Here is a 27,203-nt window from a genome sequence, read left to right as displayed (position 1 = left end):
TGTGGGTGAATCTTTGAAAAGCTAGTTTATGCAAAAAAAATTATAATAATAAATGATTTCCAGGTATATTTAGTATGTAATAAGAACAGTTCCTGTAGTTTTATTTTAGTTTTATTAGTTCTTTAGTTTTATTTTAGTTCATTTTTATTTTAAGTTAAATTTTAGTATTTTTATTTCTATTTAACTTTAATTTAGTACTTCTAATTCTATTTCAGTTGCCAAGGCAAAGACTTGTAACATATTTTAAGTACGTTTTTCCATGCAGTATTCATATTTTGTTTTATTTGAGCTTTATCTAAATTAATGAACATTATCTTTAAATATGTATCTTTAATTAAGAATTGCAACACTTGTAAGAATTATTTATTTATTTGCATTAATACAGATTAATACATTTTGCTTATGAAATATAATTTAATTTCTCATGGTTTCTTTTGAACAGGAGATCAAATGTGACCCAGCATCTTTGTGACAAGTTTTTGCTGTACTAACCAGCTCTTGACAGGTTCAGATCTGAAGGACAGGGGCTCATGCAGAATTATTCCTGCTTTTATCACCAGTGTGGTCTAGATGAGTGAACTGGCGACAACTGCACCGTAAAGCCTGAAGTATAGGCCTACTTCATCTTTATTATCTGCAGCGGTCAGGAGACCTGCACTGCATTCCAGGACTGTGTTCTGGCCAGGTGAGATAATAATGCAATGAGCCCATGAAGCCGTGCTTTAGTACACTTACTTTAGAAGAGCTACGGCTCATTGTTAGGCATGACGTGGAGCGGCACTGCTCTAAAATCACTGTAAAGCACGGCTTCACAGGGCATACTGGTTTTATAGAATGGTTAGTACATATAGCTGGAAAGATAAATACACAGCAATACAAAATGTAATAATTTATTGAACATATAATAATCCTTCCACCAAGCAATGTAGTTCTTCAGCAATGTTTAGCAGAATGGTTGCCAAGGATCCGGAAGTATTTTTTCCATTTGTTTTTCCCACAGGATTTTTTTTTTTTTAAACCATGTGAAAAAAAGCCATAAGTAATTAATCAAACCAGCCAGCTTTGAGGAGAATCACAACATTAAAAACGTTTTCTGCACAGCATCATGGGTAATGTAGTTTTTCACAACAGATTCCGCTGTTATTTATTATTCCAAAAAAAAAAAAAAAAGAAAAAGATTTAATGCAAGTAGATGGCTTCAACAAAAGCATATACCATCGATTCACAACCTCAGAGCTCACAGCAGGTCTGCCTATAATAGTTTTCAATTATTGTTAAAAATCAATTCTCCTATGGAGAAAATTATGGAGAAGGTCTTTACTGAGGGAACCCTACAGTCTGAAAGATGATTTCTGCCTCATAAGAAAAACATAAGAGTAAGAAAAGAAAACAAACCAAAACGTAAGAATAAGAAATTACATACAGTACCAAATCGAAATGTGACATTCAAAAAAGTATAATATTTATGAGATAAAACAATTTGACATACTAAGTAATAATTATAAGATTAAAAAAATTGAAATTGATGATATAAATAGTAATGGCCTTTTTTTTCTTTTTTTTTTGCCTTTTTTAACTCAAAATAATTTCAATTTAGTATGTCATCATTTTAGATTTTGATCTCATAATTATGACTTTTAAAGTCAAAATTATGACATACTAAGTAATTATAAGATGGAAAGCCAAAATTATGACTTTAAAAGTAATTGACATACAGTAGTCAAAATATCACATTAAAAAAAATTATAATTATGAGATAAAAAGTCAAAATTATGACATCATAATTATGAGATAAAAAATTTGAAATGACAAATATTCTTTTTTTTTCCTTTTTTATCTCAATTTCAATTTAGCATGTCACAATTTTGACTTTCCGTGTCATAATTATGACTTTGCTTTGTAATTTAAATTTATCATGTCATAATCTTGACATTTTATGTCATAATTTAGATTTTTAATCTCATAATTATGATTTAATAATTGTGATTTACCAAAACATAATTTATTTATTTTTACACGACAGAAACTGGTCTCCATATGTTTTACAGAGTATTCCACAATGACTTTGAAAGCACTTCAGCCACTCACAACCAAAGATCGGACTAGTTTTATGGTTACGGATAAAGCGTAGAGATGATTTTCAGTCTGGAGCACTAAAGTAGGAGAACTTGTGAAGGAAGTGTTTGAATAACGTCTGCATCTAGCTGACCATTAGCACTGAACACACACAGAGAAAATGCATTTCTAAATGTCAGCTCGAAAAAAAACTCACATTAAATTTTAAAGCGGCTTTAAAAAGTCTGAAGGTTTCCGAATCCCCGTGTAGCTGAAGAGAGCTATGAAGTTTGAAGGTTTTATACAAGCCTGTGGTATGCTAGGCTGGTTGAAAGGCAGTTACTAAGGTATTCTGGGCGGTTGCTAGGGTATTACTAGTCAAACACACGATGCAATGGAGAGATCTGATAGATTTAGTCTCGGGATGGATTTTCTGTGTAATAAAGACATTATTAAGGCAGCATTGAAGAGTAGCGTATGTGAGATTAAATGCAAAAGAATAACCCAAACAAGAGTTTTTTGTCAAATGCTGTTTACTTCAGCTCATCAATAGCTTTTACAACAATAGCAAATACCTCATCCACCGGCAGCTCAGAGTTAATCTGGAGGAGGAGAGAGAAAGCAGTCAGTTAAAGAGTAATGTTTGAGTCAATCATATTTCAGTCAGTGTTTCCCCTCACCTTCCTAACGATGCCGCGCTTCTCGTAGTAAGCGATGACGGGCTCAGTGGCTTTATAATAGAGATCCAGACGCTTCTTAATGGTCTCCTCGTTGTCGTCGGCACGGCCGCTGGTCTCTCCGCGCTTCATCAGCCTCTGAACCATGGTCTCGGCTTTAGCGTCGATGTACAGCAGCAGAGCTGGAGCGCCGATCTGACAGAGAGAAGAGAGAGATGTCATGCTCAAACTGAATGGAAATGTTCAGCGTTCTTTAATAGGTTATATAGAATTGAACTGGATGTAAATGTTATTTTCTAAATAGTTGTTTTATATACACTTAAAAGTTTGGGGTCAGTAAGAATTATTGGTAACACTTTACTTAAAGCCTGTATGCATTATAAAGGGTTATTATAAGGTATGATGAAATATAATAATTCATAATGTGCATTGTAATACATTATATCTGGTCATTAATAATTATAACCAAATTTAAAATGCATAGTCTACAATGAATTGATAATTGTTATAATGTATTAACTGTGGTTACAATTATGAATGAGATTGTACAATTCATTATAAGGTGCATTACAAGGCATAATTAATGCATTAAAACATAAAGGCTTTAAGTAAAGTGTTACTGAATTATTTCAATGATTTTTAAAATAAGTCTTATTTGCTCACCAAGACTGCATTTATTTGATCAAAAATGCAGTAAAATTCTTCAGTGTCACATGATTCTTCAGAAATATTCTAATATGCTGATTTGCAGCTCAAGAATCATTTCTGATTATTATCAATGTTGAAAACAGCTGTGCTGCTGAATTATTATTTTTTTTGTGGAAAAGGTGATACATTTAATTTTTCAGGATTCACAGAAGAATAGAAAGTTCAAAAGAACAGCATTTATTTGAAATAAAAACATTTTGTAACATTATAAATGTCTTTACTGTCACTTTTGATCAATTTAATGTTTCCTTGATGAATAAAAGTATTATTATTTTATTTTAGTTTTAATTTTTTAAGCTCTTATTTAGCCCAAACATTTGAATGCTGATGTATTTTTACTTGCTAAATAAATAAATCTACGGTGGCCGAGAGAGCTCAACGCGCTACAACTTCAAACTAACTCCCCGAGTTACGTCTTCAGCCATCGTTGTTGCGTGTGTATGCATTGTGATACTCTCTAAAACGGAGGACGATGTAACTCGGGGGAGAAGAATGGTTGAGTAAACTGTTATTTTTGTTTTCTTCGTGCCAAAAAAAAAATTAATTATTATTATCGTAGCGTCGCAAAACTGAAGTTGAGCCACTGATGTCACATGGACTGCTTTACCGATGTATTTACTACGTTTCTGAACCTGGGAACATTTCAGTTGCGTTGCTGTCTATGGAGGGTCAGATAGCTCTCCGATTTCATCAAAAATATCTTAATTTGTGTTCCGAAGATGAACGAAGGTCTTACGGGTTTGGAACAACATGAGGGTGAATAATTAATGACATCATTTTCATTTTGGGGTATAACCCTTTAATAATAGTAAATAATTTATATGCATATATTTAGGATAGTAAATAGGAGTCAATCAATGAAACTGACCATTGGTGATTACAGCTACTTTGAGATGGTAAAATATGACATCTGAAATTCACAGTTCATCAGTAACCACTTCTGATGACATTATCTCAGTCCTTAAACCCAGTCAAAAATGACCCCATTTCCTGAGATTTCGGTTTGCGTGGTGTTGCTGTTTTACCTTCTTCTCAAACTCTTCGCCCTGTTTGACCTCACGAGGGTATCCGTCGATCAGGTAGCCCTTCGAGACGTCAGCCTTGGCGATCATGGCGTCTTTGATCATGTCCAGAACTGTGTCCTGCAGAAACCAGAGAAGCGTCTCAGTGTGTCAGAATTCATTTATCAGCTCATGCTAACGGGGCAGTGACATCAGCCCTGAGAATTGCTTTTATACAGCAGGAAAAGGGCGATTGGACTGACCAGAGGCACGAGTTCCCCCTTCTGCATGATGGCCTGCAGCTGTTTGCCCCTCTCTGAGCCAGATGCCACCTCCGCACGCAGCAGGTCACCGGAAGACAGGTGAGTGTAACCATACTTTGCCACGATCCTCTCACACTGGGTGCCTTTTCCTGAGCCGGGGCCGCCTGACATAAGAACACTGGTCAGATCCTAATATAATATTGCTTTGATTTGATTTCAGCAAGCAGCATGATGTGAACTATTAACATTTTTAAATGCTCTACAAAGTCATTTGCGCACTAAGGCTTCATTTATTTATTTATCAGAAATACAGTAAAATATTTTGAGAAATATTTTTACAATTTCAAATCACTGTTTTCTACTTAAATATGTTTTAAAATGTAAATGTGATTGTAAAGCTGAATTTTCAGCATCATTACTCTAGTCTTCAGTGTCACATGATCCTTCAGGACTCATTCTAATATGCTGATTTGCTGCTCAAGAAACATTTTTGATTATTATCAATGTTGAAAACAGCTGCGTTGCCAAATCTTTTTGTGGAAACTGATACGCTAAATAAGATTATTAAAGAAAAAAAATACTTTTATTCATCAAGGATGCATTAAATCGATCAAAAGTGACAGTAGACATCTATAATATAACTCTATTTCAAATAAATGCTGTTCTTTTGAGCTTTCTATTCATCTCTGAATCCTGAAAAATAAAATGTATCACAGTTTCCACACAAATATTTGGCAGGACAACTGTTTTCAACATTGATAATAATCATAAATGTTTCTTGAGCAGCAAATCGGCATACTACAATGATTTTTGACTGATCATGTGACACTGGAGACTGGAGTGATGATGCTGAAAATTCAGATTTGATCACAGATATAAATTACACTTTAGCATATATTCACATAGAAAACTGTTGTTTTACATTGTTATTATATTTCACAATTTTTACTGTATTTTTGATCAAATAGATGCAGTCTTGATGTGCGGAAGAGACTTCAAAACATTAAAAAATCTTAATTATTCCAAACCTTTTGTGACCGGAAGTCACCTCAAGATACCTTAAGACCAGTGATGTATATGGAAATATAATGGACTTTTGAATGGGTTAACAAAGGACATGTTGCTGTAATTGCAATCCTAATTAAAATGTGTTATGAGGTGGAGAGACGGCTCAGAGGGGCACGCATGCGTTTCTAGGGCTTTACGTGACGTTTAGACTTATCAGCAAACAAATAGAACAGAAATTGCTCAGAAATTGCTAGTAAATTTTCCACAAAACAAATGACAAAGAAATGGCATGTAACTGAAGTAAACATTACATTTTGAAGTAGAAAAACTGTTTTTTGATCTGGTTTCACAACACATTCCCCTCCAAACTGCTTATGATCAGAGTTTACATTCACAAAAACATGCCTCATTTTGATGAATGATTGTTAGTAGATGAGTTACACTGTTGAGCTGTGAAATATGTAAAGGCATTTCAACTTACCAACCACAAAGACGATCTTAGCATCTTTAATTTTATCTGTGACACAATGAAATAATCAGATCAGTCCAAATGTAACGTGAATAAACAGAGGCTGTGTTATTATTAAAGCTCTCTGAGATCTATCAGTGCTATCTGACTCTCTTGGATTCTGAAATCTGATGTTTTCCCATCATTTACCATCTGTCTTCAGCGCAGCGACTGCTGATTTACTCAAGCAGCCTAACCCCATTTCTGACCGCAGTCTTTCTGCTTCACACTGATTCTGCTCTTTCCTTCAGTTACTCCTGAATGCTTGCGGTCGCCATGGCAACTGTTGTCAACATCATTCAGGTTCAGCTTCATAAAACAGGTTTGATCTTGAACCACTGATCGACCATCTATCGTAGCCTTTGAATAACGTTCTAAAACTTAAACTAAAATTCGATCTATGTATCGTAGCCTTTGAATAACATTCTAAAACTTTTAGAAACATTCTAGAAAACATTTATTATGGGTGAAAATAAAATTTGCTTTTTAATGTGCTCTACAATAAATCAGGAGATTTTAACGTTATTAGAATATTAAAAACAAATGTTCAAATAATGTTATATTTTGTGAAAATAAAGTCAGCAGAACGTTGTATGAAACGCTTTTGTAACCTTTAAATAACATTATAATCGCGACAAGAAAATTTGACATTTCAACAGTTTAGAAACATTTCTAAACAATGGTCCTACAAGGGTTTATTTTATTTTTTTAAACATAAATCTGTTACCTGAATTAGCACTATGAAATGTGCTACACACATCCTGTAAAGAACCTCTTTCAGTACAGCGAGTGTCCACACGAGGTCATCAGAGACCATCAAATGAGGATGATGACTGATGAAGACGTTCAGTTGTGTGAATCATCTCGACTGTCACTGTTTATTTGCTCTTCAGTTCTCCGTGTCTGCGATTGTCATTGAGTCTAATTCTCACAGTGATCCAGTGACTGTCCCGTGTGTGAGTGTGTGTGCAAAGGTCATTACTGCTGTTCTTCTCAGTCTGTCTGCAGTCCCTCTTTAGGAGGCCCATGTTTGTAAAACCTCATTGTGTTTCATCACACGTCCTGCACTAGTCTGCTTTAACAAACTCTACCATTTACTGAGCGCAGTTTCATTCAGGTGACTCCATAAAATACGTATACATCTCATGAACAGTCACATGGAAAAAATATTTAAAATCATAAAATATTATAGATAGAATAAAATTCTCACCTGCCATGGTTGTCTGTTATGTGAGAGATTATCCTGTAAGAGCAATAAAAGACCAAGATTAGTCCAGATAAAGAGTTGAAAGTCTTGTTGATTTGAAATCTGTCACTCATTCATTCTCATCTGAACTCTCGTTAACAGATCACAAAGTTCACATTCATTTCTGATGTGGCCAAGATGAGCAGATTCCGCATTAATTCCGAGGAGAAATGTTGCTCAAAGCATCAGTGTTTCCCAACAGAGTCCTGTAACACTGTCACACACTGACCCAGCAACACTTTATACATCACACTCCTCCCTCTCAGACACACACACACACACACACACACTCGTTTCACTATCCTTGTAGGGACTCTCATAGGTGTAATGGTTTTTCTACTGTACAGACCGTATATTCTATTTGCCCTACACCAACCCTACACCTAAACTTAGCCCTCAGGAGACTGTTTGCATTTTTAGATTTTCAAAAAACGACATTCTGGACAGAATGGACAGAGTAAGGTAAATTTGCTTGTTAATACTAGTGACAACAAACGTTTGTCTTTACCGAGGTGCTTTTCTCTGTGTAGGCCAGTGGCGTAGCCACGAGGGATTACTACGGAGCCCGGTGTTGTGCCGAAATCTGCACCCCTGCCAGATTATGCATCCCCTCGTTGAAATCGCTACCTGATTGCCTAATCCCAACCCCACCCCTAATCCTAACCCCTCCCCCACACCTATTCCTAAACCTACCAATACTAGGGGATGCATAATCTGGCAGGGGTGCAGATTTCGGCACAACACCGGCACGTCACCTGTAGGAGAAAAAAATACAATCCGTGGCGACGGTTTAGCAATCCATCCCCTCAGTTTATAAACCGTACTCACGAATTCTTATACTGTTCCCTCGGTTTAACAAAGAAACCGTGCCCACGGATTAATAAACCGTACCTACAAATTCATAATCCGCGCGCACGCTTTCAGTAGCCCCTCACGTGTTAACAAATCATATTGTAGCCTATTATTGTTTTATTGCATATTATTATGTGGAATAGGCCTACAGCAAACTGTCTTAAGTGTCTTCAGTCTCTTTAAATTTCAATAACTGAAGACTGAATTTCAATTTAGAAATTCCAATAACTAAATTGCAATCACAATAACTGATATTGCATTGTTGCTTCAACACTTGTTGACATGTAACAATTTTTATTGTTCTGAGGTTTTTAAGTTTTTAAGTGTTATATGAAGCTTGTCAGAGAAATTGTAAGGTAATTGAGCCTGACATAGAAAATTTCATTATTCACTAATAAGGGTACTAAAGCAATTATAAGTAACCTTACCAACAAAGCAAAGGTTTATGAACAATGTTTTGACACGCTCTTTCAAATAAAAAAAAAAGTTTAATTTATAAAAGAAACTTAGATTTTTGTGAAAAAGGTAATTTTAGGTAGAAATGGCTGGTTAAGCTAAAATGGGCTACAATTTTCAGCTAAAATGGGCTGCATACACACACACACACACACTTTTAGACAGATATTGAGGGTGAAAATAGGTTTATAGGCCTGGATATGTTTCCATACAAAAGTAAATTCTCTATTCTTCTTTTTAGCGTGTGGTGTTTTATCCTATTGGTGAGTAAAATAAACGCCAAAAAGAAGACAATTTTTTTGAGTGCGGATCATGGTCTCATAGGTTAAAATAATGTTTAATAAACACAATACAGTGCATCCCGCACCTAAACAAATCCATGCGTTTACAAACCCGCGGGAACGGATTGCGAAAGCGTGCGCACGGATTATGAATTTGTGGGTACGGATTCAAAAACCGAGGGTACGGTTTACAAAATCTGAGCGCATGGATTGGAAATTCGTGGGTTCGGTTTATTAATCCGTGGGCACGATTTGTTAAACCAAGGGAACAGTTTAAGAATTAGTGAGTACGGTTTATAAACTGAGGGGATGGATTGCTAAACCGTCACCACGGATTGTATTTTTTTCTCCTACAGGTCTCCGTAGATTTCTGATTGCTTAAAAAAAAAAAAGGAATCGTTGATTTATTACTCTGATAGATTGACCAATGAAAATGCTGCACGGTAAATGCAATGCTGTTTTTAAACTGATTGGTTTAATTGTGACACGTGCTGTGCATAGCCTACTCAGGTCAACTTTTTGGTAAAAGTTCATAAACATGCGGCGAAAATAGCGGTTGCACAAAGTTCAATATAACAGTTTTTCAAGAAAACACAAAGTTTGCCATCTACATCTGAGGAGACAGCGAGTGAAGCGCCAATTGACGCATCCCGTTTTCAGGACACCGAATCGAACGTCTCATCACATGAGTGTAGTGGTGAGACTTCCACAATACAAATCGGCACAATGCCAAATGACTTGTCTGCAATTGATGAACCGCCTTCACAACCTATGACGGCCGTATTTCCTTACACTGGGTTTGCTGGAAAGAATTGTTGCTTTTCTCCAAAATGGTACAATGAATTCACATGGCTTAAATATTGACAATATGTTCTGTGCCAAGCAAGGCATTGCTTTACGTGGCCACAAAGAAAATGAAGAGGCCTTAAATAAGGGCAATTTTTTGGAACTGTTAGCTTAATTGCTAAGCATGACCCAGACGTGCAAAATTGTCTGCAGGACATATCCAACGGCAGACATTAGTGCAGAAATTCAGAATGAGTTGCTTGAATGTACAGCCTCCCTGCTTTTAAGAAAGATCAAGGCTGAGTTGCATGAGACACACACCTATTACGCGATTATGGCTGATGAATGCAAGGACATATCAAAACGCGAGCTGGTGGCTGTGAGTGTAAGATCCATGCATTCAGGCAAAGTTAAAGAAAGAGCCGTTGGAACGGGAGATATGGGCGCTAATGGGATTTCTGAAAAGATTTTGCAAGTCATTGAGTCATTACAGCTGGATCCATCTCTCTGCGTTGACTTTTGCTTTGATGGGGCTTCCGTAATGTCAGGAAACAAGAGTGGTGTGCACGTGATTCTAAAAAGGACTTTTCTGAATGCTTTGTATGTGCACTGCAACTCGCACAGGCTCAATTTAGTTCTCTGCACCACAACGAAGGTATCTGGGCATGTCAATACATTTTTTGATACTGTGAACTTTTTGCATACTTTCATGACTGGTGTGCACAGGCATGCTCGACTTCTAGAGATCCAGAAGGAACTTCATCCTCACAGAATGTGCCTTGAACTTGAACGATTCACAGATATAAGGTGGAGCTCAAAATCTGGCTCCATCAGCAAAATACTGACACTATTTGATGTACATTTAGAAACGCTAGCGGAGTTCTCTGAAATAAGTGGCCAAACGAAACTCGAAGCTGATTCACTCTTGCATCAAATTTAGACAAAAAAAAAAAAGTGTATTTCTGCTGGTGATATTTGGGAAATTATTTGAGGCCAGTGACGTTGCTACTAGGGCTTTACAGAGCAGCACAATATCAGTCACCGACTGCCTGTCGCTGATCAAAGATCTATGGAATATGTATGTACAGTTCTGAGAAAACGTCCAAAATGATTTCGACAAAGTTTTATAATTGACTAATGAACTGATGGAAAAGAATAACATTTCCAACTGGGATGTCACCAGCACCAGAGTTAGAAAGCTATCAGCTCGACTGAAAGAGTCTCTGGTTTCATGTAGTTTAGGTAAATCCACAGCCATAAAGGACAACTGTGATCCCAACATTGTGTGATTGATATTTTAGACTGACAAATCACTGAACTGGACAGCCGTTTCCAGGAGGATCAATACGGATTAATGCGTGCAGTTTGCCTGGCTCTGATTTTTTTTCAAAAGGGGAGCTACTGAGGATGCCATGTGAATACTACGGTGTTTCCTTTGAAGAAGCCGAACTACGCATTTTCTTTCAACTTCTGTGCAGGAAAATAGAAAACGGTCACTCTTTCTCTTCCCTTATGGAAGTTCTGGACACTTGCTCCGCTTACGTGTTCCCAAACAAAAGTAGACTGTTAAAGATAATGATCAAACTGCCTATGACTTTTCTCAACAGTAGGAAGAGTCAAATCAGCTTTGAGATGATTCATGACAGCTCTGCGTTTAAATAATCTTTCCCTGCTGTCTTTCGAACGGGAATTGGTGGATTCTCGTGAAAAGCTTTTAAATAAGAGGAATAAGAAATGCTTTAGGATGTTTACAATACACGTTTGGAATGCATTTAAAATGTGTTATTTTTTTATCGATCGATGCAAGGATTAAGTGCATTGGAAATTAATTATACAAAAATACACAAGGTAACATACACAAAGTCTAACTTATCAGAAGAACCGTTATCCATATGAGAAAGGCATGCGTCCTATAAGTAAATATTCTGTCATTTAGTTTTAAAATACATGTTAGCTGTCTTTTATAAGTGTTAATCTGTGTTCTGTTGAAATGAATGATTAAACTGTAATTTAGGTTTTAAAATACAGGTGTTAAGCTTTATTTATGTGTTAAGCTATGTGACAAATGCCAATCTCTAAAATTTCATGTACTGAATATTGAGTGTGAAAGTGAAAAAACTTGTAAACCTTTTAAATCAGAAGGAATGAGAAACTGCACTTTAGGATGTTTTGATGTCCGTTTAAAATACACAACATTTTTGGAATGCATTTAAAATGTTTTATTTCTTTATCAGTCAATGCAAGGTATAAGTACATTGAAAATAAATGAAGCAAAATACACAAGGTAACATAAGTCTAAGTAATCAGAATAACTGTCATTCATATGAGAAAGGCATGTGTCTCATCGGACACCATATATGGTGTACTTGTAAGTAATTTAAGTTTTAAAATACAGGTTAAGCTGTCTTTAGCTTAATGTTTAAGTAGCCTATTAATTTGTGTTTTGTTGAAATGAAATTGTAGTAGTGAGTGTGGCGGGGCCGAGAGCCGTGGGAGCGGAACGAGGCCGGTGGAGTGAATGATAATGAGCGACACCTGCGCCACTCACCGGTCTCGAGTCCCACGGAGGAGCTCCGGAAGGATAAAAGGAGGAGTGACGACAGTGGAAGATAAGAGAGGACCAGGCCTGGACATTATTTTGTGTTTTGTGTGCGGCAGTCGTCCGTGAGGGGCTGCCGCTTTACTTTTGTGTTTGTTTATTTTGTTATTAAATTCTTAAATGTTTGCCGGTTCCCGCCTCCTTCTTCCCGACCTACGAACGTTGTTACATTGGTGCCGAAACCCGGGAGGAAGGAGGGACACGCTGTCAGAAAGCCCTCGCTGCTGAGGGGGATTGCGGTGCTGAGGAGATCGGGCAGCAGGGAGTAGCGGGGGCGGCCGCTGGCTGAGGCGGCGGTGGTGCTGGAGCGATGGAACAACAGCTGGGACGGAAGGCTCGCTGCTGTGCTCCTGGGTCGAGGAGGGGGGTTGCCGTCCGAGAGGGAGCGTAGGAGTCGGCGCCATTTGCCATGTGGCCGTAGCCTGCTGCCATCCGCCATGTTTAAGTCATCCGCCCGATTAAGTTAATAATGCTTAATCGTCATTTCTGCGGTGGACGTGCAATATAGGCTACATTTTTCATACTGATTACATAATCTGAGAACATTTGTTTTCTATTTGAATTGGTATTAAAACATTTCGAGTTCTATAGCCTAGATATATTTCTCATGTCTGTGAGGCAACGGAGTTTCATTTCATTTTTGACACGCTCAAGTTTGCAGGAACTGAGATGGCAGAAAAAGTATCCTGTTTAGTTTCATATTTTACAGTGCACAAAGTTTTGTTATTGTGTACACAAACGTAGACCCTTAACAGATTCTAACGATGCAATTATTCTTGTCTGTATGACCAAAAATGACTGAGTAGCCTATGTGCAAGTGATCGCAGCGGCGCCTCCATGTGTTACCTGTCATGCAGTATAAGCGTGCTGCTATTCAGCTTTCACACGCCGCACAAAAACTTGAAAATGCGCAAATTTAATATTGGCATTATAGCCTACATGTAATATATAGCGGCATGTAGTATATAAAATTCTGGCTAGGCCACTGATGTAGGCTACAGGTCATGACGCACGCGGCACACGTATGTATGCAATTTCCTGTGAAATCCATCCCTACAGCTCTAAAATATAAATAATTCCTTTAGGTTTTTTTTTTCTTTTTTTTTCGAGCAGTTATTTGAGTAAAAACGTGGTTTGGAATATTTTTTTGCACCCACTTATGTATAGCCTATACCATTTTATATATATATATATATATATATATATATATATATATATATATATATATATATATATATATATATATATGAAATGGTAGCACTTTACAGAAAGGTGACATTTGTTCGCATTAGCCTAATGAATGATCTATTACAGTGCTGCTGCTGCTTGCTAACATACACTGTTGATGTTGTGGGTCTACTGTACATTACGTATCAAGTCCAGGATACAGCAACTGTAAAATGTGCACAAATAAGTGAGAACTGACACTGAAGTCTGATGATGTTCTGTACACTTCAACCTGCTTCATTCCCCTAAAGGGGATGAGTGCACAACCATACTCCTCAACAATCTAGTCCCTACCACGTTTTAAGACAACACCAATATGGAATAGTTTGTCCCATAGAGAGACGGATTTGTAACCCAAAGGTCATGGGTTCGAGTCTCAGGTCTGGCAGGGAATGTAGGTGGGGGGAGTGAATGTCCAGCGCTCTCTCCGCCCTCAATACCTCGACTGAGGTGCCCTTAAGCAAGGCACCGAACCCCCAACTGCTCCCCGGGCGCCGCAGCATTGGCTGCCCACTGCTCCGGGTGTGTGTTCACGGTTTGTGTGTGTGTGTTTGTTCAGTACTCACTGCTGTGTGTGTGCAATTGGATGGGTTAAATGCAGAGGTGTCAAGTAACGAAGTACAAATACTTCGTTACCTTACTTAAGTAGAAATTTTGGGTATCTATACTTTACTGGAGTAATTATTTTTCAGCCGACTTTTTACTTCTACTCCTTACATTTTCACGCAATTATCTGTAGCTACTTTCTACTCCTTACATTTTAAAAATAGCCTCTTTACTCCTATTTCATTTCGGCTCGTTTTCATTCCGGCTTGTCATCGCCATGGGCGTTGCTAGGTCATTTTTAGGGGAGCTTTAAATTTCTGCTCAGCCCCCCTAAAAATCTTGCGATTCTTCCCCTTTAAATTTCAAACGGCAGCAGATCTTTCTGCGCGTTCTTCAATCCACGGACTGCGGTGGCGCAGAGGAGAGCACAAGGTGGGTGTTTATCGATAGATTGTTATAATATCTACATCTGTGCAGTTCTTTGTCTTAAATACAGTTTACAAAAAGTCATGGGAGTGCAATCGGTTTCCAATCTTCTGTAAAGTTTTCGCTGCATTCACCACTCATCACACCACAGCTGTTTCCTTCAGCGAACGCCCTTAACACATTATAGGCATACTTTATAAAACGATCACGTTATTGCTATTTTCATTTGAAAATTTAGCTTTCAATATAGAACTTAATATTACAGTGCATGTGGCATTAACTACCATACAGTTATGCATAGAAGTGATTAAAGACAGTGACAGACAGCACTCAGTCAGTGCACTCATTTTAATTGCATATCAGAGTGATTGACAGAGATTGAAACATTGTGTGTCCTTCTCACAGACTGCTGTTTTTTATTTTTTTTATTTTTTTTTTACTTTTAAAAGTTAATCACAGCACCCACATAGTTTAATCCATTGTCCAGCCTTATAGCTGTGCTGTTTATATTGCTAATATGGATAGTCAGTGTAAGTTTAAAGTGATATGATGTTTTATGTTTACAATTTTCTGTTTGTACTTGAGCATAGAAAAAGATTTGTACTAGTAATGCAAACAGTAACATTTTTGGTTTGTACAGTAAACAGGTGTGTGTGTGTGTGTGTGAGATCAGGTAGACTTGTATTTGGCTTGTACTCGGATGTTATACCCATCTATGCAATACAATGGAATACTGCAATAAGTTTAGTATACCATCCTACCCTATTAATATTTTTTTTTGTAAATATTTATTTATTTTTTATTATTATACCATCATTGGGGGCTGAGCCCCCCTAAAATGAAAATCCTAGCATCGCCCTTGGTCATCGCTCAAAAAAAATAAAAAATAAAAACCTATCCAGATAAATCGCGCCATCCGGATAGAGTGAATTGTGGTTGGATGAGAATATAAACCTATACCATTCCGACACCCTATTGGTTTGTACGCGATCCATCGCACCTGCACATGACACAAATCACGTCACACTCAAAAAAGATTATTTCTTAAAAGTTATTATTTCTCCACTACTGGCTCATTTATCAAACGGGTGCTTTCTCTTCGTCCGTTGCCCTCACAGAGTCCTGCAGTTAAACTTGGATGTACATTTACATTCCAATAAAGGTTATTGATGACATGCCTCTGAAGTTTGACTTTTTGCACCGTTACAATACTTACAGGCAACTAGTCATCATATCTTCCGCTCCATGAAACACGTTAATGCTCAGTAGTACACATATATGGTTTTTTAATGTATTTGCATTGTACTAAAATGGGTTCATTTTCAGTGGGCACATATCCGGCTGAAACAGGTAGCCTAGTGCATCCCACATTTTTCAACATTAACATTTTAATATAACATTATAGTCATTATGGCCTTTAGAAAAAACATTTTTGAGGAGGTGGGGTAGTGCACAATAGGCTCCTGTGCCGCGGCCTAAGCTTTTGTCCTTAATGCCATTTTTTTCCCCTTCCATTACTTTTACTTTTATACTTTAAGTAGTTTTGAAACCAGTACTTTTACTTGAGTAAAAAACTTGAGTTGATACTTCAACTTCTACAGAAGTCTTTTTAAACCCTAGTATCTATACTTCTACTTGAGTAATGAATGTGAATACTTTTGACACCACTGGTTAAATGCAGAGCACAAATTCCGAGTATGGGTCACCATACTTGGTCACACGTCATGTCCTTTCCTTTCCTTTCAAATCTTGCCCATGCAATACTCAGCTACACACTCAAAAGTATGTACTTAGTACAGGGTGTCCGTGGGTCCTTAAAAAGTCTTAAAATGTCTTAAATTCAGATTCGATGGGTCTTAAATATTTTTGGTCACATTAATTTTACTGCTAAAACAATCATTGGACAGACGGAAGAGTTTTTATTTATTTTTTTCAGACAAAATCGCAGTTACATTAACGTTAGCAGAATACAGGTTGAACTACCTTCTTTGTGAATAATGTTCTCAATAATAATCATAATAATAATAAATATAAGTAGAGCTACAGCTAGCTGACCACCTGCCTTCTTGTTTTTGTCCTGACCGGACAAACATCCTGATTAAAACGTTAATGACAAAAAAATAACCAGCGGAGCATCGAAACGAAAGAATGATACTGCTGATTTTAATACATTCAACATAACCAGCGATTGATAATGGAATGGTATTTCTGGTTATCAAGGTCAGGCCGCCTATCTCTTTGACTTCAAAACAAATGACCATAACAGCACACATAAAGAAACTCTGAAGAAACACACTGAGGTAAAAAATCTAAATATGTAGTTTATTTATAACATGATATAGTTCAGTAACATACCAAGGGAGCTATTTCACTGAATATTCTCACGATTGCAAATGTTACCTTGGTTTTAGTCCAATAAACAATTAAAGTTAGTTAGTCAAGTTATTGTTAATTACATTTTAGACACAATATTTACTGTTTTGTTCTGTTTCACAAACGAAAATAGTTCCAAACAAGGATCACAGCAGAAGTATAGCACATTTAAGCAGCTGGTGATGGTTTAGTATGTTGAAACGTATGCATTTTCCCCCCAACATTTTTTATTTGTATTCCTAAATATATTTAAAACATTAATCTCATAACATTATTTATTGCAATTTTAATTTTGCAGAGTAAATTATTTAATCTGACTGCTAACATTATGAAAATATAGCTTCAGAATAATTTATTACACCAACAAAAATCTCAGTGATGGGGTAGTTTTGTGGGGATATTTGTGTGGAATATTGTCTGCTGATATGAAAAGATATATTCTAGTGAAAAATATTATTTATGACAGCGATTGATTTTTTTTTTTTTTTACATTAAACATATTAAATATTACATATACGTATGTAAAATAATGTGCATTTCCATTACAGGTTTAGGTTTAAATGTCATATAAGGTGGTATTAAAAAGGTCTTAAAGTCTTAAATTTCACTTGTTCATATCTGTAGAAAGCCTGTAGTAGCCGATGTGTTGATGTTTTTCTGTTCACAACACCTTATTTTACAGTTCAGTTTCAGTAAAAGCTCTTTTTTTAGAAGTTTTGAAAGCTGCAATATGTTAAAGTGTTGCAGTATGTACTGTACTATAATAATCTCAAAAAAAGAAGGAATTTTTCATGTGTGTAAATCAAACTGTCTATGCAATCTATGCAAAATGTTGCATTGTGCATCAGATGAAAGCTGTTTTTTGGCATAGCTGTGAAGAACATTATTAAAACCCTGCAGCCAATGACACTATTAGAGACATCAATCTACCCATCTTTACAGCAAAAAATAGATTCAGATGCAATATGAGTTCAAGTTCAAGTTCAAGTTGAGCTTTATTGTCATTCTGCTACATGTGGGGACATACTGTAGAACAAAATGTCGTGCCTCGCAGGACCACAGTGCTACATAAATACAGACATACAACAATAAAGTAAAAAACACTATAAACCTATACACGACTAACCTACTGACAGATTTAACTATAAGTATACTATATATAAGTATTTACCCTATACAAACTAAAAGAATAAAGGATAAAAAATGCAAACTATACGAATGCTTCACAAATACTGTACATGTGCAAAGAGAAACATTTTGAGTCAAGCAGCTGGTTGGGGAACAGTGCAGGATGATTTGTAGTGCATGAGCATGTAAACATACATATATTGCTGAGTCTTTTGTGGGATTGTGTACACGCAGCAGTGTGTGTAAAGTGTCTAGTGCACATAGAGGAGAGTGTGTTACTACAGGTGGTTTGTACAGGCCCACTCACCTGTGTGTAGCACACTTCGAATTGCACAAAAAAAAAAAAAATGAGATGGTTATGAATGCATAAACGAGCTGACGTTCCTCACAGCTGTGACGTATGTGAGCTGTCACACCTCAACACAAAACCAGAAGAGGAACCCACTGCTTATAGACGTGTAGAGCCATTACTGCCTCACACTGTAAACAGTATAAAGTTAACTGTAATTCAAAACTCTCAAACACTTATTTAGTTGTTTTTTTTGGTCTCAAGTTGAAGTTAGTTTCACATGTGATGTGTGTTTATGCAAATAATTCAGATACTTAATCACAACCATGGCTTGCATAGACCAACAGTTGTGCGTTATAAATTGTATGAAACAGCTGTGTCAGTCGTCTGTTCAAGTATAGAGGTTAGTGACACTCAGATGACACACCCACCACTATGACTGAGTCTCCAGACAGGATTCATAAAGCATAAAGACTCTAAACACTACAGCAGAAAGAGAGAGAGAAGCTTATAAAGAGTGTCTTACTGTTCTGGAGTTCTGCAATCGGGCTGAAATACTTGGAGCGTCTGGATGGCAAGTGCAAACAGATCCCTTTTTCTTGTGACGGCACAGCTGGTCATGTGACCCGCAGTGAGAACTCAGCATTTGCATGCGAGGCAAAGACTGGTCCTGCTGGTCTGTGCTGTAGCTGCAATGCTATTTTGAAAGAGCAGTGCTATAGTAAATTCTCCTAATGAAGATGTAGCTTTGAGAGCAGATCGTCTTGTATGAATGACTGTCAGAGATCTCTGCTCGCTGTTGAAGCATTTGCTACGGCTTTAAGCTGACTGTGTCTAAGGTTTTACAGACCGTTTTTAATAGTAAGGCTTACTCAAACAAAGGTGACCATATCCATTTTTAGATGTTTTTGCCCTGGCCTTCAGCCCCAAAACCTTGTGAATGCAACAGAGTTGGCACAAATATGTTTCAAAAAAGGATTATGTCATTGTTTCATTATTATTATTATGATGTGCCATGTGTTACAAGGCACTATTCAAGACTCAAAATGTCTCAGGTATTACATATAGAGACATAAGCTCAAACATTGCATAAAGCATAAAATATTTGTAATATAAAACAATATCTATCTATCTATATTTTTAGTATTACAAATATTTCTAATATTTTTGATACATATATTCTAATAATATTATGCATAAGAAAATGTATATGGCTGTTGTAAATGAACCTAAATGAAACTTGAGCCGAAGCAACAAGTCTGGTCATGTTTCCTTTCAAACATGGAAATGTGAGGACGTTATGAGGTTTAAAATGATGAAATAATACAGAAGCATGCCACTCCTGTTTCCTCCATTGTCTAATGTTGACTTGGTCAAACCAGCATAATAACTATGGTATGCAAGACACATTAAAGCTATTCCAGAATTCACATTATAGCATTCAAAGTCTTATAAACTGATTTGTATTTTTCACATATAGTCAAACACTGCTGAGTTTGGAACTATTTGCACTTCATGTGTCTTTACTGATCAGAAAAGGATCACTTAAAGTGCTTCAGGAAGTGGTTTCAGACACATTCCTGGTCAAGTGTACATCTGTTTGTTTAAGATTAAAAAAATTGCACTCCTCCCAAAACTGGAAGTGCAGCACATGTCTATTTTGTTTTGTGCAGTGAACTCCACTGACACACTGCAAGTGTTATGTAATTTACTGATCTGTTCTCCAGCGGGCTGGTTTATATGTGGGTGACCCTGGGCCACTGTAAATGTCACCCAAAGGCCTGAATCAGCACCGGACACTTCAGTGCTGCCTGTCCGGCCTATTATGGTGATTTTGCAGGACTCTCTGGCATGTGAGACTCTCTGTTGTTCTTGGCACTAACTGGGCAGGGGGTTTGTATGGTCTACATGCGTGTAATGTACTGCATGATGTTGATGAATTGATTATGGCAGAGATTCAAGAGCATTTGAAGCAAACACCGGTCCGGCAGCTCTCGCTCTCTGCAGCTACATGTCTTATTTCTACTGACGTGAAGTGTCTACATGGAAAGCATTAACTGAGAATCATAGCAGGTTTAATGGCTTGTGTTAATGCTTGTATTATTTACAGTTCAGCTTTATACATTGCAGTACAGTGTGTGACTCATTCTCAGCAAACGCTGCTATTTCTGTCCTGATGACTTCTTGTGTAATTAATGGCTTACTCATCTCTTATTATTTGATAGATTGGAAAATTTAAGAGATATTTAGAAATAAAGCATTCCTTTTGTGTTTCAATGTTAGTCCACATGCACAGTATCTGCATTACTTTATCTACTTTTCAAGAATTTAGTAAGCTGAAGCATATGACTAAATTACAACAGTCCTTCTGACTATACAGAGCTGACACTTTATGATACTTTGAGTTTACCATTCAAGATTACTCAGATATTAATATAGAGATATAAGCTCAAACACATCACAAAGCATACAAATATTGACATAATTATATTTATAAAATGATACCAATTTAATTATATAAATAAAATGATATGTTTAATTATAGGTTATTATAGTTAACTAAAATTTCAATAAAACTAAAAGTAAAACCATAAAAAACTATATTGTTATAAATATATAAATAGAGTAAATGTGATTTTTTTTAAGTTAAGTAAATGTTAAGTTCTCATTTAAATTCAGTTTAACTTGCTGTGCTAAAATAACCATTTTGATTTAAAATAATCGTTTTAATTTAGTTGAACTTGAATGATACCAAAATAGGTACACATATTATATTATATTTTTTACATAATATTTTTTGTAGTAAATGGACTAGTAAATGGGAGCTGAAACCACAAGTGTGAAATATGAAATATGATATATGACAAATATGAATATGTTACTTTACTATGTGTTTTATGAAACATTTTCTAAGATCATGTCATGGTTTTTCTTTTAGGTAAAATTTCAAAAGGATAATTAAGTGTGTGTGTGTGTACTGTATATATGTTGATTCCCTGTAAACTCCCATTTGCTCCTTTCACAAACCAACATAATTATGCAATTTTGACAGATACACTGTTGCCATGACTACTCAAAAATTGGTTCTAGAGGTGCAATAAGGTGTCACTGTGTGCATCAGCCAGCAAAATGAATCAAAAGTTAGAAAGGTTTGGAAGCACTTTGATTATGTAATGCTTTGGTAATGTAACACTTTTTTTTTTTTTTTTGGTTACTAGACAGCTTAACTCTACAAGGTTTCATGTCAAGAGTCCTAGACGAGAAGGCACAAATGCAACCTGAGGTGCACAGAGCTGTTTGTAATATTTTCTATTAAAAGCTAGTGTAAATATGAGCTGGATCGCTCAGCAGACAGCTGCTCACAGCTTCCCATCAGCAGCCACAAATGAAACCTTCATCTTCTGTATGCAATGCATTTTAACACAGATTTCAGTGATGCCATTAAACTTTGTGCATTCCTGTAATATTTTCAAATAGTCATTTTGAACTTATTTAATGTATTATCAATGTAGTGCAACCAAGTTGCTGCATGATTTTCCCCACCAAAAAAAATAATAAAATAAAACAATTGGCGTAAAAACCATTTTCACTCAGAAATTGCTAGTAAACAATTACACAGTTTCACAATTACAAAGAAAGGGCAAGTAACACATTGAATTAAACGTGAAATGTTTAAATAGAGAGATTGAAATAGTATTTTCTTGTAAAATGTACTCCAATCATATTTGAAAAATGCACTGCATTTGTGAACTTAAAGAAAAATGATCGAACTAATAAATCTCTTTATTATATTTATTTTAAAAATATATTAAAGTTTTATTAATTTTAATTTGATTAATTTACATTTTATAATTATATAAAATTATTATATAATTGTATATATAACTTTTTAAGCTGTACTGCCAAGAAAGGGTTGCAAAAATGGCAATAGTCAATTGTAATCAAAATAACAGTGAAATATAATATTTAGCATACGAACAACATTTTCTGAATGGTAGCTTAATGTGCTTTCAAGCCCTATTTTGTACCCTGTTCAGGAATAGATTATTTTTAATGTCATAAAAATATATATTAAATGTCATGTATGACCTCATAAATCAGCCATCAAAATTTAGAACTAGCTGCATGTGTTTTAATGGGACTCAGTGTCATGTGACACATCTGTGGACACCTTGTGCTCACTTTCTGGTGACATTGATATGAGGGAAACCTCGATCCCATCCTATCGTGTAGTTTCATGACCCTCCTGTCCACCAAACCGGTCATGAGGAGACCCTAAAAAAAGATGTTCCTCTATGGCAGCAGCTGCTGTCTGGCACAAAACCAGAGCCACGACCACTTAGTATTCCCAAACCCGATCAGAAAACACATTTCATCTATTGCCATAGTAACAGAGCTGCTATAGCTTTAAGAGAGGAGAGCGGCTCTGTTTGACGCAAATGAGGCCGTGTTTACAATGGAGAACATGGGACTGATTCCATCAGAGTGTTTATTCTTGAGCATGAGATCATCACTGCATTAAGCAGCTCATGAGAAAACACACATAGACTGCAAAATGATTAAACAACACACATGCATCTGCGTATTTGTCCGTTTGACATTGCAGCTGTCAAAACACATTCTCATGCAGCTTTACACTGATCGGCCTGTGAACAGCAAGACCTTAAAGAGCTTAACTCTCTCTCTCTCACGCACACACAAACACACGATAAGGCATTTCCTTGCTGTATTATTGCACTTCCTCTCAGTGTACTGACCTGTCTGTCTCTCTGTGGTCTAGTGAAGGCTGAGCGTCTCCGGCTCCTGTCTGTCTGAGTGACCCGCTGCACGGCAGCCCTCCCTCTGCCCACCACCGCTTTATATAGCACCGCACGGCTTTGGCTAACGCACTGCACACTGGGAAGACGGAGGGCTGCTGGGAGGGAGTGAAAGCCTTATTAGAAAGCCTTAAACTGAATTTGTATTGCAATGTTTGTGTGAAATTATCTTTTTTTTAAAAGGGTCTTGAAGTGCAGTTTCAGATTTTTAGATTCAAGTTTGTCAAGGTTAGTTTATAAATGCTGATTTTTTTGCACCAAAAAGGTCCAATATTTGTACAAATAAATAAATAAATAAAAAATAATAAATGATCTTTTCTATCCTCATTTTCACTCTCTGTGACGAAAACTCAATTCGAAGTAATAAACTATCGGAAATAAACTCCAATAAATAAACTGTCAGGTTACACACAATGATGAAGACATGAATTAGTGATCCCAAGCAGGTATTTATTGAACAGGTGGTTAAACTGAGAAAGGCAGGTAAATAATGGCAATAAAAACAGTTACAGAGTTAAAGGAGCATTGTTTGATGCTGATGAGTAAGGCATTGAGGGGAACTGTGAGTAAGAGGGCCGTGAAGGAGCCAGGAAGAGGGAACTACGGCAGAACCGATGGAAGGGCAGAACCTGGATGGAGCCAGAGACCCGACAGACAGAGGTGGGGCCATGGGAGATGAAGGCCCAGGTGAAGCTGAGGAAAGGAGAAGCCAGGGTGACATGATTAGTCTGGAGGTCCAGGGTGGATCTGATGGCTCAAGGAACTGAGGCGAAAAAGGGACCCGGAAGGCCACGGTGGAGCCAGAGCGACCAAGGAGGAAGGTGGAGCCAGAGGGAAGACGGAGCCCACTGGAGCCAAAGGAATGGAGGATTGAGGCATAGTCAAAGGCCTGGAGGTCCGAGGGAGCTCTGCAGAAAGAGTGGGATGACGGTCCATGGTGAAGACGAGGGAGCATGGAGCCAAGGTGGAGCTGATTGGTCAGAGGCCTGAGGTGGAGCTAGGGGATTATCACACTAAGGCAGAGCTGGAGACCGGAAAGCCCAAGGTAGATCCAAACCACTCAGTGGGACCACCGATTGAAGAGCTGAAGTTGACCCAGTAGAGATGGGACCAAAGAACTGGCTTGAATTGGCAGAGGAGGAGAGAGAGGAAAGCTGGGCAGGAATGACATCACCGAAGGAAACTTTGAACTCTCCGGTGAAGGAGACTTCGAGCTAAATGAAACTAGCAGAGATGCAAGAGATTCAGAACTGAGTGGAACCAACGAAGATGCAGGAGAGTTTTGTTGGATGGAACCCGGGGAGTAAGCATGGTTTGGATATAGGAGGGAATTATATTGCCTGTGCTCGTGGGCTGAAACTGTGCAGCAGGGAGGGGGTGGTCAAGGGCATGGTCCGTCAAGCTCCAGTAATATTCCTACTGGGACGGTCATCTGTGCCAGCTCATGAACCTGGTCAGACATGACAACCGGCTCAGGCTCTGGGACAAGCTGAGCTGCAGGCTCTGGCTCCAGGGTCACCTTATTCCATGAAAGGACTTTGGCAGGCACTGTCTCAGGCACTTGGTGGGCTGAGGTTTTGAGGTGGACTATGGCTTTGTGACCATGGTGGATGGGGTAAGGTGCTCTCTGGGCTCTGTATCTGCAGCAGGCACTTTCTCTGGCTTTGGCTTAGTGGCAGGTTTTAGGAGGGGTGGGGAAGGACTTGGGAGGAGTTCAGAGGCAGATGGTGTCTCTGTGGTGAAGACTGCAGACACAAAGAGAACAAGAGTAGACTGGGAATGCTGTGCCTTTGTGGCACTGATGTTGTTGCTCACATTGCCTACAGTGAGTGAAGAACCACTCACCACAGCACATATTCAAAATATCATTCTAGGGTACAGGTGGTAGTTCCTGCTGGTAACTGTTGGAAAAGAGTTTCATCCAACCCACTCCAGAAGACAGTCTTCAGGGTGTCATTGCTCCAGGACACCAGAGCATGAGGAACTCCTCCTCATTCGCAAACCACGCATCACACAATACAGGCAGCGCAATCCTAACAACCTGCCTAACACTTTGCCTTTGTCTGCTAATACACTACTTTCTTTTTCTATTGGTCTCTGGAATTGTCCGTCTGCAGTAAACAAAGTAGATTTCATTGCATCCATTTCTAGTCATTCAATACTAAACCTCATGGCCCTGGACATGGACCAAACCAGAGGAGACTGCTACTCCGGCAGCACTCTCCAATCATTTCTAATTTTTCCACACTCCCTGTCTGACTGGAAGAGGTGGTGGTACTGGTCTGCTTATCTCTAATGATTGGAAATGTATTCCTTTACCTTCTCTGGGTATTAACAGCTCCTTTGAATCACACTCAGTCATCATTACCCACTGTAATAATTTTAGAACTATTATTTTAATTTTAGCTTTTGGAAATATAGTCGTATGGATTCGATATTTATATGATTAACTGATATTAATCAAAACGTCCAATTTATACCTTATTAACGATATCTCATTAACGACTTGTCCAGCAAGCATTAAAACCAGTATCTCTTAACAATTCAGTTTATTCCCGTGGCCACGGTAATACAGAATTGATTAGGTAATTTTGAGCATAGGTAACGCGATCGTTAGTAAATAGTTTCAGACTTGAAAATCACATAGCACCAGACAAAAGATTTCTTTAGATTATTTACTACTCTACATTACTACTAAGCTAAATAACACAAAAAATAATACGTACACACACAAACACACATACACGCTGCAGGCAATGAATTGTTTTGATTTGAAGAGAGTTTAAGGTTCTAATGCTCGTTTTCAATAATGCTCTAACTTCAACCTGAGGGAGTCACAAGCAAGGAACTTTACTAACTTTACTCTTAAAGATGAATGCAACCCAGGTTCAGCAAGATATGAAGGTAGTTGTTTGATTACTTGCTTTTCGAGTTGAGTCGATCGCTGGGATGTTGTTTTCGCGTGTTCCCGCGTGGTCCAAGGGAAACCTCAGAGGCTGTGATTGATGTCGTTGCGTGATGTCACTGGGAATACCCTCCTGTGAGTGGTTGGTTTCTCTGTGACGTGATGACTCTCTTAGGAAGTCTGTTTAGAGTTCTTTCGGCTTCAGGTGTTAAAGTTTCTTTGGTCAGAACTTTGAAGGCATGTGTGGAACCTTGCCAGATGGTATATGGCTGAGAGCGCTTAACAGCGCGATCAGATGAGGAGCCAAAGTTTCAAGCAGGGCAGTGCGCGAGCAAACAAGCACAAGCCAATGCGGGGTGTCTGTCTTTATCGGGCTGATTTCAGTCCGAACCGTTTGCTGTTTGATCCAATCACAACTATTTCTGTAGGGCGGAGCCCCGCACGGCTCAGTTTTCTGTGCGTAAATCCTTTGCGGAGTTATTTCATCAAATGAAGAACATAAACTAGCAGATTCGTATAAGTGTTTTAATCATACATTATGATGAGAAAAGTCATCCACCCCAAATTATCGTTGACGCAACTAGCTATCATTCAAAATCAAAGGTATTTGGCATACACAAAGTACATACCTTAATTTTATATACTACTTGGGTTAATGCATCGATTAACATCCTACCTTCTAAATAATCACACCAAGCATATGAAATACATAAAATAACATACAACCTTAATATATATTGTCTACATATTGTGTGTGTGTATATATATTTTGGTAGCAGCAACAATTATTATTTGTCCTTTTGGAACACTTATAAAGGTCTGATTTTCTTTGTTCTGCCAATAAGAAGAAAAGGAAAAGCGTATGATAGCATCATTGAATTTATGCGTTAATGGTCAGGAGATCATGTCCAAATACTGAGGTCTTGGTCCTGTTTCTGGTTGAATTATGGTTAAGTGATAAGAACCAACCATGAAGTCCTGTTTTAAATACATTCCAGATTTTCTCCACAAATCTATCCTTGTTTTTAGGGATCTCGTGAGACGTTAAGGAG

General features: G+C 37.5%; 1 protein-coding gene across 5 annotated transcripts; it reads right to left on the bottom strand.

Moving 5' to 3' along the window:
* Positions 1-882: 882 nt before the first annotated feature.
* LOC306869748 (adenylate kinase isoenzyme 1) lies at positions 883-23,292 on the bottom strand. 5 transcript variants are annotated; one of them, XR_013784200.1, is made up of 8 exons: positions 23,187-23,292; positions 7,431-7,463; positions 6,194-6,229; positions 4,705-4,868; positions 4,466-4,582; positions 2,736-2,927; positions 1,402-2,657; positions 883-1,352 (listed from the first exon to the last, which is right to left on the bottom strand). XR_013784200.1 is itself a non-coding variant. In XM_079416645.1 (7 exons), the coding sequence occupies exons 2-7, from the start codon at positions 7,435-7,437 to the stop codon at positions 2,589-2,591; spliced, it is 585 nt and encodes a 194-aa protein (XP_079272771.1). In that variant the 5' UTR covers positions 7,438-7,463; positions 18,956-19,224; the 3' UTR covers positions 2,015-2,588. The 5 variants fall into 5 exon arrangements, 4 of the variants coding, with proteins under 4 accessions (XP_079272771.1, XP_079272772.1, XP_079272773.1 ...); XM_079416645.1 differs by lacking the exons at positions 883-1,352; positions 23,187-23,292 and adding an exon at positions 18,956-19,224 and having other exon boundaries at positions 2,015-2,657; XM_079416646.1 differs by lacking the exons at positions 883-1,352; positions 23,187-23,292 and adding an exon at positions 7,583-7,682 and having other exon boundaries at positions 2,575-2,657.
* Between the last annotated feature and the right edge of the window lie 3,911 nt (positions 23,293-27,203).

This window comes from Barbus barbus, assembly GCF_936440315.1.
Source record: "Barbus barbus genome assembly, chromosome: 5".
NCBI lineage: Eukaryota > Metazoa > Chordata > Actinopteri > Cypriniformes > Cyprinidae > Barbus > Barbus barbus.
The sequence above is the reverse complement of the archived record's forward strand: the minus strand, read 5'-3'. Positions and strand labels throughout refer to the sequence as shown.